This window comes from Perca fluviatilis, chromosome 12 (genome assembly GCF_010015445.1).
Source record: "Perca fluviatilis chromosome 12, GENO_Pfluv_1.0, whole genome shotgun sequence".
Classification (NCBI taxonomy): Eukaryota; Metazoa; Chordata; class Actinopteri; order Perciformes; family Percidae; genus Perca; species Perca fluviatilis.
The window spans coordinates 3285818-3301962 of record NC_053123.1 but is presented as its reverse complement, the minus strand read 5'-3'; the positions used below and the strand labels follow the sequence as shown (position 1 = coordinate 3301962).

The window sequence follows — 16145 nt, the reverse complement described above, 5'->3', positions numbered from 1 at the left end:
GGTTAGATACCACTAGAGATACGTAAGTAAAACAACAAAAACATTGTTGTTTTTATAATTTCAGTGAACCAACCCTTTTAATGGAAGTTCTGACTTGATAACAAAATGATTCTTTGTAACTAATCCTATAATAATCAATACACTATTTAAGACCTGGTCATCACTCTCCCTTTATATGAGAAAAAGGAGAAACAAATGGGAAAGCACGTGTCAAAACATATCTGATATGTTAATGAAGCATAATTCCAGTGATTTAGTATTGTACTTCCATAAAGTAAGGAATAAGTGCACCTTGCACAATAGGTTTATCTACAGCTTTATCAATACTAGTTAAACAGTTGTGCATTTGTATTCCCAACTTGTATATATTTTAAATTATTTGTTTTTATATTCTATCCTATTATTATTTCATGTATATTGTATCCTATTATTTCATGTATATTCTGTATGTGTGCTGTGTGTCTGATATTTTGCTGCTGCAACACTGGAATTTCCCATTTTTTGGGGATAAAAAAAAATCTATCTATCTATCTATCTATCTATCTATCTATCTATCTCCAGGTATAAATGTGAATGTGATCAGGGTATTCCTGCCAAAGAGAGGCTTCCTCTCAGTGAACCTTCTCTGAATAAATAAAGGTAAAAAAAATAAAAGAAGCGACTAATTTAAACAAGAATAATCAAAATATAAGCCTTTTTTTCAGGATCCTACACTTCCCATTATTATTAAATCTTAATCGACTTTTAGAGGCTATAACGGGTTCTGTTTTAAAACTAGAGCAATTTATTGGTATCAGGGAATCCATGCTTGGCTATCATTTTTGGAAAGTGGGCTAAATAACGCTCCAAACATAAGCTACATTTTAGTTAGGGAAAAACTGCCATTGCCTTGACCTCTGACCTCAATATATCTGAATGAAAATGGGATCTATAGGTACCCAAAAGTTTGATGCTGTATAAAAGTGTTATTTTTGCCTCTTCTAAAATGGTGTTTTTGAATAAGTCTGCATACTGGGGTTCATACAGTCTTGGAATTGCAACAATCTAGGTCTGAGATGAAAGCTGGGACTGTGGATGTGGATTCAATCAGTACAATTGGGGAAAGAAAACTCCCCAGGGGAGCATGCCCCCGAACCCCCCTAGGTTTGGGCTAAGCCCTGAATGTTTACAACATCTGGCTCCGCCCCTGTCATCAAGACTTTCTCTGAAAAGCCACAGCAGGCTGAGTGAGACTCCTCATGATGACAGGTGATATATATATATAGAGAGAGATATGTTGTATCAAAATAGATTATAAGTTTTTATAAAATATAATAACTTTAGTTGAAACAAAAGTTAATAAAGTCTAGTTATTTTTTTTAATAAAAAAATAAATAAGCATGTAATCTTGTACATCTCAAAACGTGGAAACACCTTTTCATACAGATTGTAGTTAAGAACAATACCAGTGATTTATTCAGCCCCCTTTTTCTCAAGGACATAATCTGCATTAAGATGATTTTTTTCTATAACGCAGAAAAAAAGATAAAAGAGGAAATGTCTCAGTCTGCTAGAGATTTCAAAGTGTCAGTAATGCTTCCTGATCCTTTTCCTTGAGGGATTTATAAGTCATACATAAAGATGACATGATTATTGTTGTATAGTCTAAATCCAAATTGCAACAGGCTTTGCTCTGAACTTGTTACGTCAGCATCTCTCTTGTGGCAGACGAACAAAAACCGCTGGGAGCATCCTTCTGCTCGGAGATCCGCCGCGTCCAGCCATGCCAGAACGAATATTTCCCCTGTCAACTGTGTGACGCCAAGTGACACTGGCACCGCGCTAAACGCTGCAGGGTGGAACTGGGCTTAAGGGTTACATCGCGTTTCTCTTTCTCTCTCCCTCTCTCTGTCTCTCTTTGGGGTTGAGTGACTCCTTTTTGGTCCAGTCTCTGTTTTTTTCCCGTGGTTTTTAGCCCTTACTACCTTCCACCATTACGTCTCAAAGCAAAACGGACTTTTTAGCGCTCGCTTCTCGGACTTTCCAGAGGAAGAGAATCGTCGCCGCTGTGGTTGGCGTCGTCATGGTTTTGGCACTCATCATCGCCATTCCCCTGCTGGTCCAAACTTCCAGAACCGATGCGCACTACGAGATGATGGGCACCTGTCGGATGATCTGTGACCCGTACAACCCCAAACCGAGCGCCACGGCTCTGGAGGTCATGCAGGAGCTGAGCGCAGTCCCTTCTCCGGCCTTTGTTCAAGGGACTAAAGGCGAGCCGGGTCGGCCGGGGAAACCCGGGCCGAGGGGGCCGCCAGGCGAACCGGGGCCACCAGGTCCGAGAGGGCCGCCGGGGGAACGAGGAGATTCTGAAAAGACAGGGCATCCCAGGGTAGTGGGCACAGCGCGGACCGACACCAGTGGAGAGCTCGGTTCTGCTATCGGCGGGGCAAAGATAGCGTTTTATGTGGGTCTAAAAAATCCACACGAGGGATACGAAGTGTTAAGGTTCGACGACGTGGTCACGAACCTGGGGAACCACTATGACCCGACAACCGGCAAGTTCACATGCCAAGTGGCTGGGATTTACTACTTCACTTATCATGTGCTGATGCGCGGAGGAGACGGGACAAGCATGTGGGCAGACTTGTGCAAAAACGGACAGGTAGGCTAAATAATGTTGTGTTTTAAACCGTGCGGTATGTACGTGCTGATTAAGCACATTCATTAAAGTTCTTGCCTCGTGTGTGAATCAGCTCTCCATTGCGCAAAGGATGGGCAGATGCAGAGCGCACTCAAAGTAATCTAAAGTCCATGACTGTGGTCTGGATGTTGGTTCTTTATTTTATCCCGTTTTGATACGTCTGTCTGAGAACTGTGCCATAAATGCCAGGGGTTTATTGATTTGAGTTATTTTAGGCTAAGCGCGCACTTGTGTTGGAACGGTCCTACTGTAAAATGAACGTAGCGTCTGCCTGCAGGAGGGGCATATACTCAATGCTCTCTCTCTCTCTCTCTCTCTCTCTCTCTCTCTCTCTCTCTCTCTTAATTTGCAGGTCCGAGCCAGCGCCATAGCGCAGGACGCCGACCAGAACTACGACTACGCCAGCAACAGCGTCGTCCTGCATCTGGACACCGGAGACGAGATTTATGTCAAACTGGATGGCGGCAAGGCGCACGGCGGAAACAACAACAAATACAGCACATTTTCCGGCTTCCTTTTGTACCCGGACTGAAATGGGATAATCGCAGCACTCCATCCTATAACTGCCATGACAGAAATTAAACCTCAGTTCGATCTAATCAGCCATGTTGATCAGTCCGACAAGAGGAAGAAGACGCCACCGCGCAACGAAGTACTGACGTCTCATATTCAGACTTCAAATCTATCCATTCTCACAGACTATATACGAGATCATTCTAATTCCACTTATTTTCACAGTAGTTTCACATGCTTTGCGGATTTATTTTGAGCAGAAAGCAGCAGATCTCTCCACGATGGCATGTTAAAGGACCTTACTGAAACGGATTGCTCTGCTTTGGAAATAAGTGAAATTATTATGATAAATTTAAATAGTTATTAATAAATATAATAAGAGAGATTGCTACGGATGAACGGCCTTTACCAGATGGATTCAGTCTATATTTGCAGTGCAGGTGTTCTGTGTATTCTGTGGAGTTGAGGTTATTCATTGGCCTGAAGAGGGGTCCCCCCTCCCCATACAGAGGACATTGCTGTGTGACGTGATGCTATTTTGCTTGAAAGTGTGTCTCACAAAGACAGTCCATACATATGTACGCACTTATGTATATATTTATTTAAAAAGAAATGGAAATCAGTGGACCTATATAAGCTGTATAGCCTCAATTTAGCTGTCCATACAGTGTTGCAAACATGTTTCTATATGTCTTCGTATTCCAGTATACACGTCGGTCAATAATTTCAATAAATGATTATGTTTTCTCAGTTGCTCTGGGAGTCGGCTGTCAGTAAGACCACGACGTAGTCAGAATGAAAACAGAAGCCAGATGTTTCTAGTGATCAGAAGGAATCTGATTGTACAGCAGGATGTAGGTTTGACTTAAAAGATTTTCATATAGCGAGCCCACAGGCAAATCATTCTGCGCAAAATTTCATTTCACAGCGTTTTTACCTCTGACTTAATTTTTGATCTCAGACTCCATGTGTGTGACATATAGCTGTGAAATGTAACTAAGTATATAAACTTGCACTTATACTTTCCATATATTTCATATATATTTTTTTGGAATACTGCATTGTATTTCAGAGGGAATTATTGTCCTTTTGACTCTAATACTTTTAATTTAATTTGCAAGACGGTGAACACATGATGAAGTACAAAGCATTGTTCAACAAAACTAAATACAAAACCAAACTTTATTCTTATTCATCACATACTGTATGTTCAATGTAGTTTAATCCAATTACTGCATTTGAACCCATCCTAAACATTAGGAGAAGTGAACAGCTCTACGTACAGCAGCCGGGGAGCAACATGGGGTTCAGTGTCTTGTTCGGGGACACTTTTATATGTGGTAGGAGGAGTCTGGGATCAAACCTCCAACCTTGTTGTTGAGGGGCAACCCCCTCTACCTCCGAGCCACAAGCCACGCCTAGAAGATTAAACCAGTAGTTCCCCAAACTCTCTGGCTTGTAATGGCTTACAAAAAAAGCCATGTGTTTTTTGTCATGTTTCAGATTTCTATGAGTTGTTAGCAGTTCCACCAAAAGTGAAAAGTAAACCTCTCAGATTTTATTTAAATAACTGTTTGAGGCTCAAAGATAAGACGTAGAATTATCAAATATTTTATCAAAAAAGCAAAGATTAGAAAGACTGCAAATTTGTTGCAGAACTTTGTTAAGTCTCATTTCCTCATAATTTATCTTTCAGCTCTTCCTAATATTGTGACCCTTTGGAGAGGCCCGACCCTGATGTTGGGAACCACTGGACTCCCACTAGCTAACTGTGAAAAAAAAAACTAGTACAACCTCGAGCAGCTACAACAGTAACATGTTAGTCAAGCATTGATGCATTACTATTAACAATACAATATACACAAAACAATATAATAAATCATTCACAGGAGACATTTTACCGCATAAAGGTAGCCTACTTTTATTTTCAATGCATTCTCATGAACAGGTTCTTGTGCTATCCTACGAAAACTTACGCACAACAATTCATATGATCTCCTACAAAATAGGGTGACCTGGAGATCGGTCACATGACCGCTACGTTTAGCTGTCATTACAGTTCAATTCAGTCGAGAAAAGGTTACTGGGAGACTACAGAGCACCGTGAGCTGCAGGTCATTTCAGTAAATGTGTAGCCTGGGAAAACCCTGACGAACTTCGGGCAAATTTGAGATTTGCTCTGCAAGTCAGTCTGGACCAACAGCCCATTCAAGCCCATTTCCAATTTTTCCAAATCGAGGCACCAATCACGACCGTTGAGGCGGGCTTTACACGTTGACGATTGCAGAGCGACGGCGAACAGCTTTTTGTTTACATTCAACATGACGGCCACCCAAGCGCAGCTACCCGTTGATGCCGCTGTCGCTGCTACGTCACCCGGATCGTTGGTCTGATTGGTTGAAGGACTATCCAATTGCGCCCAGAGACGCCCCTTTGGAAATGGGCTGTGAATGAACCTTCCCCAGACCCACTCTCAGTTACAACTGAGAAGGGTCTGGGGTCAACCTGGCTAGTAAATATGTGGAATGAGAACAACCTATTATTTTTAATGCTTTGCAAACTACAGTTTCTGATAATACTTCTATACTTTTTGCGTATATGGGAGTTTGAATGGAGGACTTTTACTTCTAGAGTCCTGCCAGGAAAAGTCCATTGTTGAGTAGGCTATGTTTATATTGTACTTCTTTTACCACTAGAGACGCAAAGAAAGAGAGACAATAAGACATAGAGAGAGAGAGAGAGAGAGAGAGAGAGAGAGCTTGTCCCCACCCCCCATTATATTTAGTGTGTGTGTGACAGACCAGACAAGTGGCCCTGTCACTGCCACACAGCGCTTTATGCATATCTTGTGGTTGACAGTGATCCATTCCTGCTCTGATAAATGTTAAGCTAATGTTTTGCCTGCCTCATGCTTTATGAGTGTCCCATTAATTAAAGTCAACAGCTCAGCACGTCACACTACATTAAGGACGATTGGGGACACCAAATAGCACACGCAATTCAGATCGTTAAGGCATAAAGCATCACATCCTGCAGATAAACGCGGCGATACGGACCCTTACCTCTCAAAAAATATAACTACATGTTGCGTCGAAACAGCAACTTCATGGCCTATTTGTCGCTTAAAATGTTTTCAGAAACACGTTTCAGTGAACTATTTTAGTACAATATGAGATCGTATTCTGGACGACCGCCATGACAGTCTGGCTTTGAATTTCCGGAGAAAACAGACCCACGTGACTCGTTCGTTCTATCAGCTGCCGGTTTTTATTTCTTGGGCAACAACACAGAGTAGCGCCCATTGGTTGCGTCGCGTACTTCACTAGTGAAAGGGTAGGGCTGGAGGGATGTTCCGTCACCGGCTGCCGTAAATTCCCAAAGAAGATGTTGCGTAATTTCCGGTTTTCATTTCTTGGGCGACAATACAGAGTAGCGCCGCCTGCTGTTATCAAGACGTATTACGTTTCTCAAGTTGGTGTCGGGTGAGTGTGTCCCGCGGCAGTTTTTTGGACCTCGGGGACGCGACTGATCATATCGGCAGCGTTTTCTGTCAACGGTCGGCTAAATGTGTCCACACCTTTAAAGAGATTGACGCACACACCAACAAGTATAAACTTCAGGCCACTTACGTAAGCTATGGCGAAAGCTCTGCGTGGAGCCTCTGCTGAAGCATAAATCCCGCTACAGCCTCTCATCCAGACTGTTAGTAGCAGTCCTGAAAACATCCCAGTCTGTACAGTCTAATCATTGAATAATCAAATAGTCAGCTATTCAGGGTCAGCCCTACAAGATACACAGTAGGTCTGAATATAAATATATCCAAGTAACACGTAATGATCATATCATGCAACTGCTGAATTAGGGTACTGGCACCTCATTTGATCAAATTCGGGCACTGAACATAATGCACAGCAGACTATAGGGCAGGTGAATATTTTCTTGAAATATTGTAACTTTATTCTCCTTAAAATACTTAATATTCTCGTAATATTACAACTTTTATACTGCAAATATTACAACTATTCTCCAACTGTCAGATAACACAGATGGCATATATATATATATATATATATATATATATATATATTTTTTGAATGTGCGGAAAGTTTTAAACAGAAAAAGCAAATAAAGTCCAGGAGATTATAAATGAATTCAAATTAATTAATGTATCATTGATGTGAACAGGTGTGCCTACATGTGTGTTGACTCAGCAGAGAAGAATAACAATAAATGAGAAAAAGTTGATCTACATTATTACAACAAATTCACCAGAACGAGGCAGTGTTAAATGCTCAAATGTTCTGTTCTGTGTCCCCACGAAATCTATGCCTTTGGGTTGCAAGGCCAGCTGTCATTAGGCCAGTTTTTTTGTGCCATCTCACCAGGGATTTAAACTGTCAAACTTTGGGCCACTAGTTTGCTTCTCTAACCTCTGGGCTACCAACTGCTCAATTTGCCAACCCATTATTTCTACCAGCCCTGATTTTCTGCCTAATTTCTGCTACCTGTGTGTATTACCTGTCTGGCCTGCCCCTCTGGACTTGTTTGCTTGTTTGGACTACCTTCTTGTGCCTGACTGCAATCCTGTTAATTTGAACATTGGTTTAGTAAATTATTACTAATGCCATGTACACACATCCGTGACACTTTTCAGTTTAGTTGCATACCAATTTGCACCCTGGGTAATATTAACAAAGAGGACACTTGCGTGTAATGGGGAACTGTCTATACCAGTGTTGATTTATTGATTTGTCTTACTTTGAATTTTAAGGCCTGACATTTCCATGTACAACTGCCTTTCCCTGATATAACTGCAAATAAAAAAAGAAATATATTCTGCAGAAAGCCATATGAGGAAGCAACCACAATCTCTTCATAATGTTTACTTTTACTATAATTGCCACGGTTCATCATGTCATTTTATTATATCCACTGTTATAATTATTATGAGTCATATTTCTTTATCTCTTCCTCCCCTCTCTCTCTCTCTCTCTCTCTCTCTCTCTCTCTCCCTCCCAACTGGTCGAGCCAGATGGCCGCCCAATAAGAGTCAAAGTCTGCCTGAGGTTTCTGCCTGTTTTCTTGCCAATGTCGCACCGAATGCATGCTCTTGGGGGAATGGAAGTGTTTTAACAAGCTACCAGAGCTATAGGGCAGTCTCCCTAAACTCCAGAAGAGAATGACACAAAGTTGGAGGATCAGTAAGACAACTTCTAGTCACAGCATGTGCTTAGCAGCCTCTTGACAGGCTGGGTGGGGCATCAGATTCTCCTCCAGGTGCACTGTGGATTCACACAACATGCCTTGGCAGGAAAAGTTATGACTGTGTTTTCCAAAATAGATCAAGATACTTGTTAAAGTTGAATTATTGTTAGGTGAGGATGACAGTCAGAAGTGTAAACATCAGTCAATCATTGTCCCTGTTCCAAAGAAAACCCAGCCTAGCTGTTTTTTTTTAAAGATTATTTTACTTTCCCACCTTTAATTTGCCAGGACAGCTAGGTGGGAAAGGGGAGATAGAGATAGAGATAGAAAAGGGAAATCGTCAGGTCGGATTTGAATCCTGGACCTCTGCATCGAGGCATAAACCTCTCAGTATATGTGCACCTGTGCACTGAACCAACCCGGCCACCCAGCTTAGCTGTTTAAATGACTACCGCCCCTTAGCCCTTACATCTGTGGTGATGAAGTGATTTGAGAAGATGATTAAAAGATTAATCACATCCTCCTTACCTGCAACCCTAGACCCCTCGCAATTTGCATATTGTCCCAACAGATCCACAGACGACACCATAACCTACATGTTTTTTATGAGACGGAATAGGTACACAATGAATTTCACTGCACATTGTACTGTGTATGATTGTGTATGTGACAAATTATTTGATTTGTATATCTCTTTAGCTGTTTCCTGTGACACACATTGCACAGTCCCTCCAGAAAAACGCGATTATGCGATCGCATAATTCAATGCATAATCAGCCAAAGTCAGCATATTCATGCGGGGGCCGCATTTTTTCAAATATGCCTCACTTTCGCCGCATAAATTGCCGATTTCCGCGCAAAATATGCGGTGCTTGCATGATTTCATAATCCCCGCATTTTCGTTGCAAAAAAGTCACATATATCTTAGCAGAAAGTTGAAAATATTTTGAGTTTACTTCACACAAGAGCAGCCATTTTCCCCTGTTGCCAAGGGAACGTTATGAAGTGACGTAATTACGCGACGTGAACATCATCGAAAAGCAGGTGTTGGAGGTTGAATTTGACGTGGACTTTGAGTCTCTTAAGTTGGTATCCAATAGAGAGCCGAAGTCCCGCCCCTTCCGGTGGACCTCATGGGACCTAAACTCGTAAAAAATATGAACGGTAGTGAACGGTGAGAAGCAAATTATTTTTTTATCCCGTTTGAATTGAGCCGTGGATTACACATATGATGTTCGTCAATTTAAAAGATAATTTTTCAACTGAAGAAAGTCTCAGTTAGCTTTAGGTTTGTCGTAGTACCACTTAGTTTAGTGTGAAACCGCTCAGTGGACTACATCTTCTGTCCACAATCTACCTCACCTAGCTTGATGCTTGGTTTGCTCGCTAGCTAGCTAGCTTAGCTCTGTTCCACAACACATGTAACGTTATCTTACCTGCTGTGTTTTATCCAGTCAAGTGTTTTCAGCAGATAAGCAACAGAACAAGCGAGATCCTCTGCTCATTAGAGTAACGTTACATCCCCGGTACGATACACACAGACATCGTAGCTTCAGAGAGACGTCATCCATGAAGGGTATAGTCTTTCTAATTACGTATTTTCACAGTCTTATACTTCAACAGTTTAACAATAAACTGAGACTTTCTTCGGTTGAAAAATAATGTTTTAAATTGACGAACATCATATTTGTAATCCATGGCTCAATTCAAACAGGATCAAAAAATAATTATTATCTCTCCATTGACCCTCGTTCATATTTTTTCGAAAGATAGGTCCCATGGACCGGAAGTAGAAGGGCGTGACTTCGGCTCTCTATAAGAAAGCTATCTTAATATCTGAGGTCTACTCAAATGTCTTTGTTTAAGTCTGTCTCTTTTGTATCTTTTATTTCCCTCTGTTTAGACTACTTTTTTTTTACTTTAATATTATATTATTTGTATATATTTTTGAATCTTATTTGTTTACTTATTGCAGTGACTGAATATCTGTAAACTATTTTTGGAAATTAAGTTTAAAAAAAGCAGGGTGTTGGGGGAGTCACTTTTTCTTCTCTTTTTCATCAAACCGCAGTTTTTGCAAGTTCCCGCAATTTCATCGCATAAAATTGCATAAATATCCCGCATATTCCATCGCATTTTTTAAGAAAACGTGCCGCATAATCAAGGATTTTTGCCTGCAACAATCACAAAAAAACTCCGCGTTTTTCTGTAAGGACTGATTGCAATTTCTTTTTTTATGATAAACTTTTAATTATTTTTATATTTTTGAACATAGAACCTACAGAACAAACAACTACAATACAAGAAAACAAAACAAAAGCCAGCATTGAGCTATCATTTTCTTGGTTGCAGTTGAGCCGGCTAGCCAAATTTTCATCTGTCTCCCAAGTTGGTGTAATTAAGAGCTGTTATTAAATAACAAAACAATCGGGTCAGTAGGAATTTGACATCCTATCACATCAGATATTATTGATGTTGTTTTATTCCAGAACTCATGCACCTGTTCACACTCCCAGACCATGTGCAGGAAAGTTCCAGTTTGACACATTGCAATTTCTGAGGTCCACAACCACCTCCTCAATTTTTACGTTTCCATCTATTTACTCTCCTAAGCTTCAGTCTTTAATATATCTACTCTGTTATGCTGTAATGCTGCTAATTCCATATCATTCAAGACTTGTTGCATTTCCCTACTGAAATGATCTCAGTATTAGTGGGTAGCCTCTGTTGCTGCCCTGCTAGCTTAGCTCTGAGCCTACTATCTTAGCCTACTGTACCCACAGCTAACGCAACCTTCCTTACTGTGTCATTATGGTATGTTAGCTTAGGTGTCACCTTGATGGCTGGCTCGTTAAAGTAGTGAGCATGGGAAAATAGATGTCTGTTCACCCTTTACAACTCATGATTTTTTTTCTGCAGAAAAAATAGATTATATACAGAATTAGTACCTCATCTTCAGATATTTTAGATTGAGATATAGGACCTACATGCAGGAGGCTGCCCATGACAGGCGCCCCAAGCAGTTGGGGGATTGGTCCCTTGCTCAAGGGAACATTGGCAGAGCTCAGGAGGTGAAATGGCATTTCTCCAGCTACCAGTCCACGCTCCGTACTTTGTCCACACGGGGACTTGAATGGCAGTGTTGGGAAGGATACTTTCAAAACGTATTTCGTTACAGAATACAGAATACATGCCCACAAATGTAATTTGTAACGTATTCCGTTACGTTACTCAATCTGAGTAACGTATTCTGAATACTTGGATTACTTCAGGATTACTTCCACATTGAATTGCGTTTTATAAGTGTAGGAATGCAGCTATCACATCCAGCTTACTAAACAGGCCTATAATGGTGTGTTCTTTTTATTCCAACTAGCTGAATGTATACCTGAACAAGCAGATAGATTATTGTATTGGTAGTCCCGAACTGCATACTACAAAAATCTAACCGCAGTCTTGCTACCACGAGCTAATTTTAGCTAACGTTAGCTAGCATGTCAAACGGGGCTAGTCAGTCTTTAAACGGCTCTGGAGCTAGTAAATCAGCACGTAGGAGAATGTAAAGTCGCACGTCAATGTTAAAATAGCAAGGTGACCAGTAAAACTACAGCAGACGACTACTCCTGGCTAATTAAAAAATAGCTTACTTTAAGATGCTTCTTCAGGTTGGAGGTGGAGTAATTTGGACGCTGAAAGCAGGTTGGTTGCTGGCAAGCACCGGTTGCACTGCACAGTTATATTTCATTCTCCTTGTTCGTTCTTTAATGTGAAATGCTGTTTGAATTTCCAAGATAGAAACTTATTCCTGCCCTGGCTCTGTCGTGCCGGTTCCGACTCCATTGTGACTGATCACGCAAATAGCTATTTTTTTCGATTTCATATCGGGGCTTCTGGAAAATGCATAGAGTTGCCTTAATTTAGTCAGAGTGAATAAACTCGTGAAACAGAGAAGTATCGTCATGTAATCCATTGATTTCAACGATGTAACTGTATTCTAAATACCAACGATTTAAATTGTAACTGTAACGGAATACAGTTACTCATAATTTGTATTCTGAATACGTAACGCCGTTACATGTATTCCGTTACTCCCCAACACTGTTGAATGGCGACCCTCCGGTTCCCAAGCCAAGTCCCTAGGGACTGAGTTACTGCCTCCCCACTGCCACTTCTACATAATCAAATTTCAAATGTTGAATCCCAGTTAGTCCCTTCTCTTACAAATCTGCTTTTGTTAGCAGAACCTGCAAAACGTTTTAGAGGTCACTGGCCGTCTCTGGGACCTATAATACTGAATATTGGTAATGTGTCACTGTGACTGACTAATTTGATCACTTAAGACCCTGTTTCCACTAGCCCGTGGTCTACTTAAGAAAACACACTTTGATTCAGATTCTCTAAATAATTATTGACCAGTCTATAACCTACCTGACAGAGCCAAAGTTAGTCTCGCATTGCCAGACCTTCCTCCACAGCGCTGCGGAGGAGGGTCTGGCTAGTCCACACAGCATTCCGGGATGGGAGAAAAACTTGCTCTAGTTTATTGGCATTTCTTTAACCCAATCACAATCGTCATGGGCGGCGCCAAGTGCCAGACGGAGCCACGGTGCCGCTGCAAAATAGCCTCGGGAAGGAACTTGTTTTGGTGGAACATGTGTACGTTCAAAAGTTGTTTTCATCGTGTGACAAATAGTCTGGATTTAGCCTGCAGAGATCTGAGGACCATAGTCCTCATAAATCGACCAGAGTTTAAAATGCCAACACAAAGAAAGAGGAAGGTAACTAACATCTGGCCAAAAAGAAGGACATCCGATTAATGTAGCAGCTAAAGACCTTTGAGGGGAAGCATTGTGGACCTTAATTTTAGGACTCAGAATGTGAATCCTCTGGTGTACGTGGAGTGTGGTACATCAATGTGCAATTGAAAACGTTTGCAGCTTTTGTACAAAACATATTTGGCAGAAGGAATCCTGCCACATCCAGAGTTTCAGATCTTTCCTTCTAGTTAGATAGATAGACACTCTAACCTTCCGGATTTTTCAGATTTGTTAAAGGTCCTATGCTTTTTGGATGATTTTATATAGGCCTTAGTGGTCCCCTAATACTGTATCTGAAGTCTCTTTTATATAGACCTTAGTGGTCCCCTAATGCTGTATCTGAAGTCTCTTTTATATAGACCTTAGTGGTCCCCTAATACTATATCTGAAGTCTCTTTTATATAGACCTTAGTGGTCCCCTAATACTGTATCTGAAGTCTCTTTTATATAGACCTTAGTGGTCCCCTAATATTGTATCTGATGTCTCTTTTATATAGACCTTAGTGGCCCTAATACTGTATCTGAAGTCTCTTTTATATAGACCTTAGTGGTCCCCTAATATTGTATCTGAAGTCTCTTTTATATAGACCTTAGTGGTCCCCCTAATGCTGTATCTGAAGTCTCTTTTATATAGACCTTAGTGGTCCCCTAATACTATATCTGAAGTCTCTTTTATATAGACCTTAGTGGTCCCCTAATACTGTATCTGAAGTCTCTTTCCCGAAATTCAGCCTTGGTGCATAATTATAGCCACTAGAGCCAGTCCCACAATGAGCTTTCCTTAGGATGTGCCATTTCTGTGTCTGTAGCTTTAAATGCTATTGAGAAGGAGAGGGGGGGCAGGTGGAGGGTATGGGTGTGGCCTTGACCAACTGCCATGCCATCTGAGCTTTCATTTTCTCAAAGGCAGAGCAGGATACCCAGGGCTCGGTTTACATCTATCACCATTTCTAGCCATTGGGGGACCATTGGTAGGCTAGGGGAACTCATTAATGTTAAAAAACCTCATAAAGTGAACTTTTCATGCCATGGGACCTTTAAGGAGAGTCCTTGACATTCTCAGATTTGACACAATGCATTGTTAAAGAATCAGCCCACCTTTTGCTTATTGATTTATCAAAAACTCAACAGGGCAAACATTGGACTTGCCACAGATGTAAATATCTAGAAAACCAGACTAGGTAAAACAAACCAGATTTATTGTGATAAAGGTTACCCCTTTAAAAGCACTTCACTCTGTGACTGAAGTGCCTTTTAACTGGGTGACATTTCACAGAACATACAAATCAGAGCTCTGAATCAAAGATAAACCCTCCATGAGCCACTGCGGCAGAAATCTCCATCGGCAGCTGTCAGACTTCATCAGACATGCTCGATTGCTGTCACCCCTTCTCCGTCCTACAAGCATCTCTGCTAAATAAAAGGCAAGAGGTTTTTATGGCACAACACAAAAAAATGTGCCAACGATATAGGACACAGCGGCTGGGATAAAACAACACTTTATTTGTTGCTTTCCAGCCTCTCTCATTTAGCCTGCTTTTAGAGGGGCCCCGGGCAGGCAGGTGGATGCTTTATGTGTCTGATTGACACTTGAGCCAGGGGTCTGACACAGATGCTAGATTTCCTCTGCACCAGCACTAATAAAACAACAAGACGCTCTTTGTCACTTCCAGAAACAAACAGAGGAGCTGGACGGCGCTGCTGGCGAACATTGGGCATCGCACGGTAACTTTTTCTGACAAGAGGCGACGGTTTAAAATAGGTATGTCTCTCAGAGAGCAAACAGAGGCAAAAAGAGCACTTAGGGGAAACATTTCACTGCAAAGAAATCCAATATGCTCTGCTGGAGGGGAAAAGACTCTGATGGCGCTTTACTACAGGAATAGTGTGTGGGGGGGTTTCGTTTCTTTGCATTTCTTCAAGGAGGAGGACCAGGGAATGGGGGCCATGCTAATAGCAGTAGCAAACAGACCTAGCCAGTTTGCTCAGTGTCTCTGAAATGACTAACCAATGAGTTGCTGTCCAAGAGTGGCCCTACTCCCTATTGTCCAGTAGCCTGGATGCCAGCTGTACTTAGCCCCGCCCACAACATTTGAGGTTGGGAAGTTCAGTCTGGACTTGATCCATTGTGGAGCAACTATGCTCGTATGCTCAAACCAGAGCTGTTTGGACCAATCAAATTATCAGGGCGGGCTTTATATGACGATGGACAGATGATCAACAGTAACCGAATCAACCACGTCACCAAAGAGCGCTTGGGTTGAATTCGTTTACAACAAAGATGGCTGCCGCTGGAGAATTGAGATGTGTAGATTCGGCCATCGCGTGCGTGCAGTTTTCTGTTGACAACTATGCGTCGCTCAACATATGTCACATACTCCGTTGCTCTGATTGGTTGTAGGTCTATCCAATTGAATGCAAGGCATTTTCTTTCCTGGTTCGGTTGAAACAAGACCCCATAATCAAAGCTCAATGGAGCAGTACCAGACTCCTATTCTGACTAGAATCTGAGTACGACCACATCAGGCTAATTGTCCAGCCTCAGGAAGGTTGGGAGGAGGGCTTTCTGTGACAAGAAGCTTCACCCATCTGCAGCCTGCTGAGCTGCTGTGAAGTGAAACCAGCAGGCCTAAAGAGAGAGGTATTGTTCATGATTTATAAACTTTTCCTCTTAGCTGTTTTAAGGCTCAGTCACAACAGAAAAAAAAAATTAAATTCATTGGAAATGCTGCTGTCTTGATTCTCTCACAGAGGCGAAGTAAATTCACACAAATCTGTGAAATGCCTTGCTACAAGCCGCTGGCAGGGGGCGTGACCAGGGGTGCTGCTGCAGGAGCCATTTCTTTTTTTCATTTCATTTTCTCTTCAATATGACATTTCTTTAACATTATAGAACATATACATTTGTCCAGCATTTATCTTATGAA

The 16145-nt window shown here is 41.5% G+C and overlaps 1 protein-coding gene across 1 annotated transcript; it reads left to right on the top strand.

The window, feature by feature from the left end:
- The first annotated feature begins 1772 nt into the window (after positions 1-1772).
- Positions 1773-3949, top strand: LOC120570470 (complement C1q-like protein 2). Its single transcript, XM_039818848.1, has 2 exons — positions 1773-2644; positions 3036-3949. The coding sequence occupies exons 1-2, from the start codon at positions 2063-2065 to the stop codon at positions 3213-3215; spliced, it is 762 nt and encodes a 253-aa protein (XP_039674782.1). The 5' UTR covers positions 1773-2062; the 3' UTR covers positions 3216-3949.
- Positions 3950-16145: the final 12196 nt, after the last annotated feature.

What these genes read in the sequence shown, in the direction of transcription:
- LOC120570470 (XM_039818848.1), top strand. Translation starts at nt 2,063, where the DNA reads ATGGTTTTGGCACTCATCATCGCCATTCCCCTGCTGGTCCAAACTTCC. An exon ending in ACTTGTGCAAAAACGGACAG is followed by an intron (nt 2,645 to 3,035) that starts GTAGGCTAAATA and finishes CTTAATTTGCAG; the next exon opens with GTCCGAGCCAGCGCCATAGC.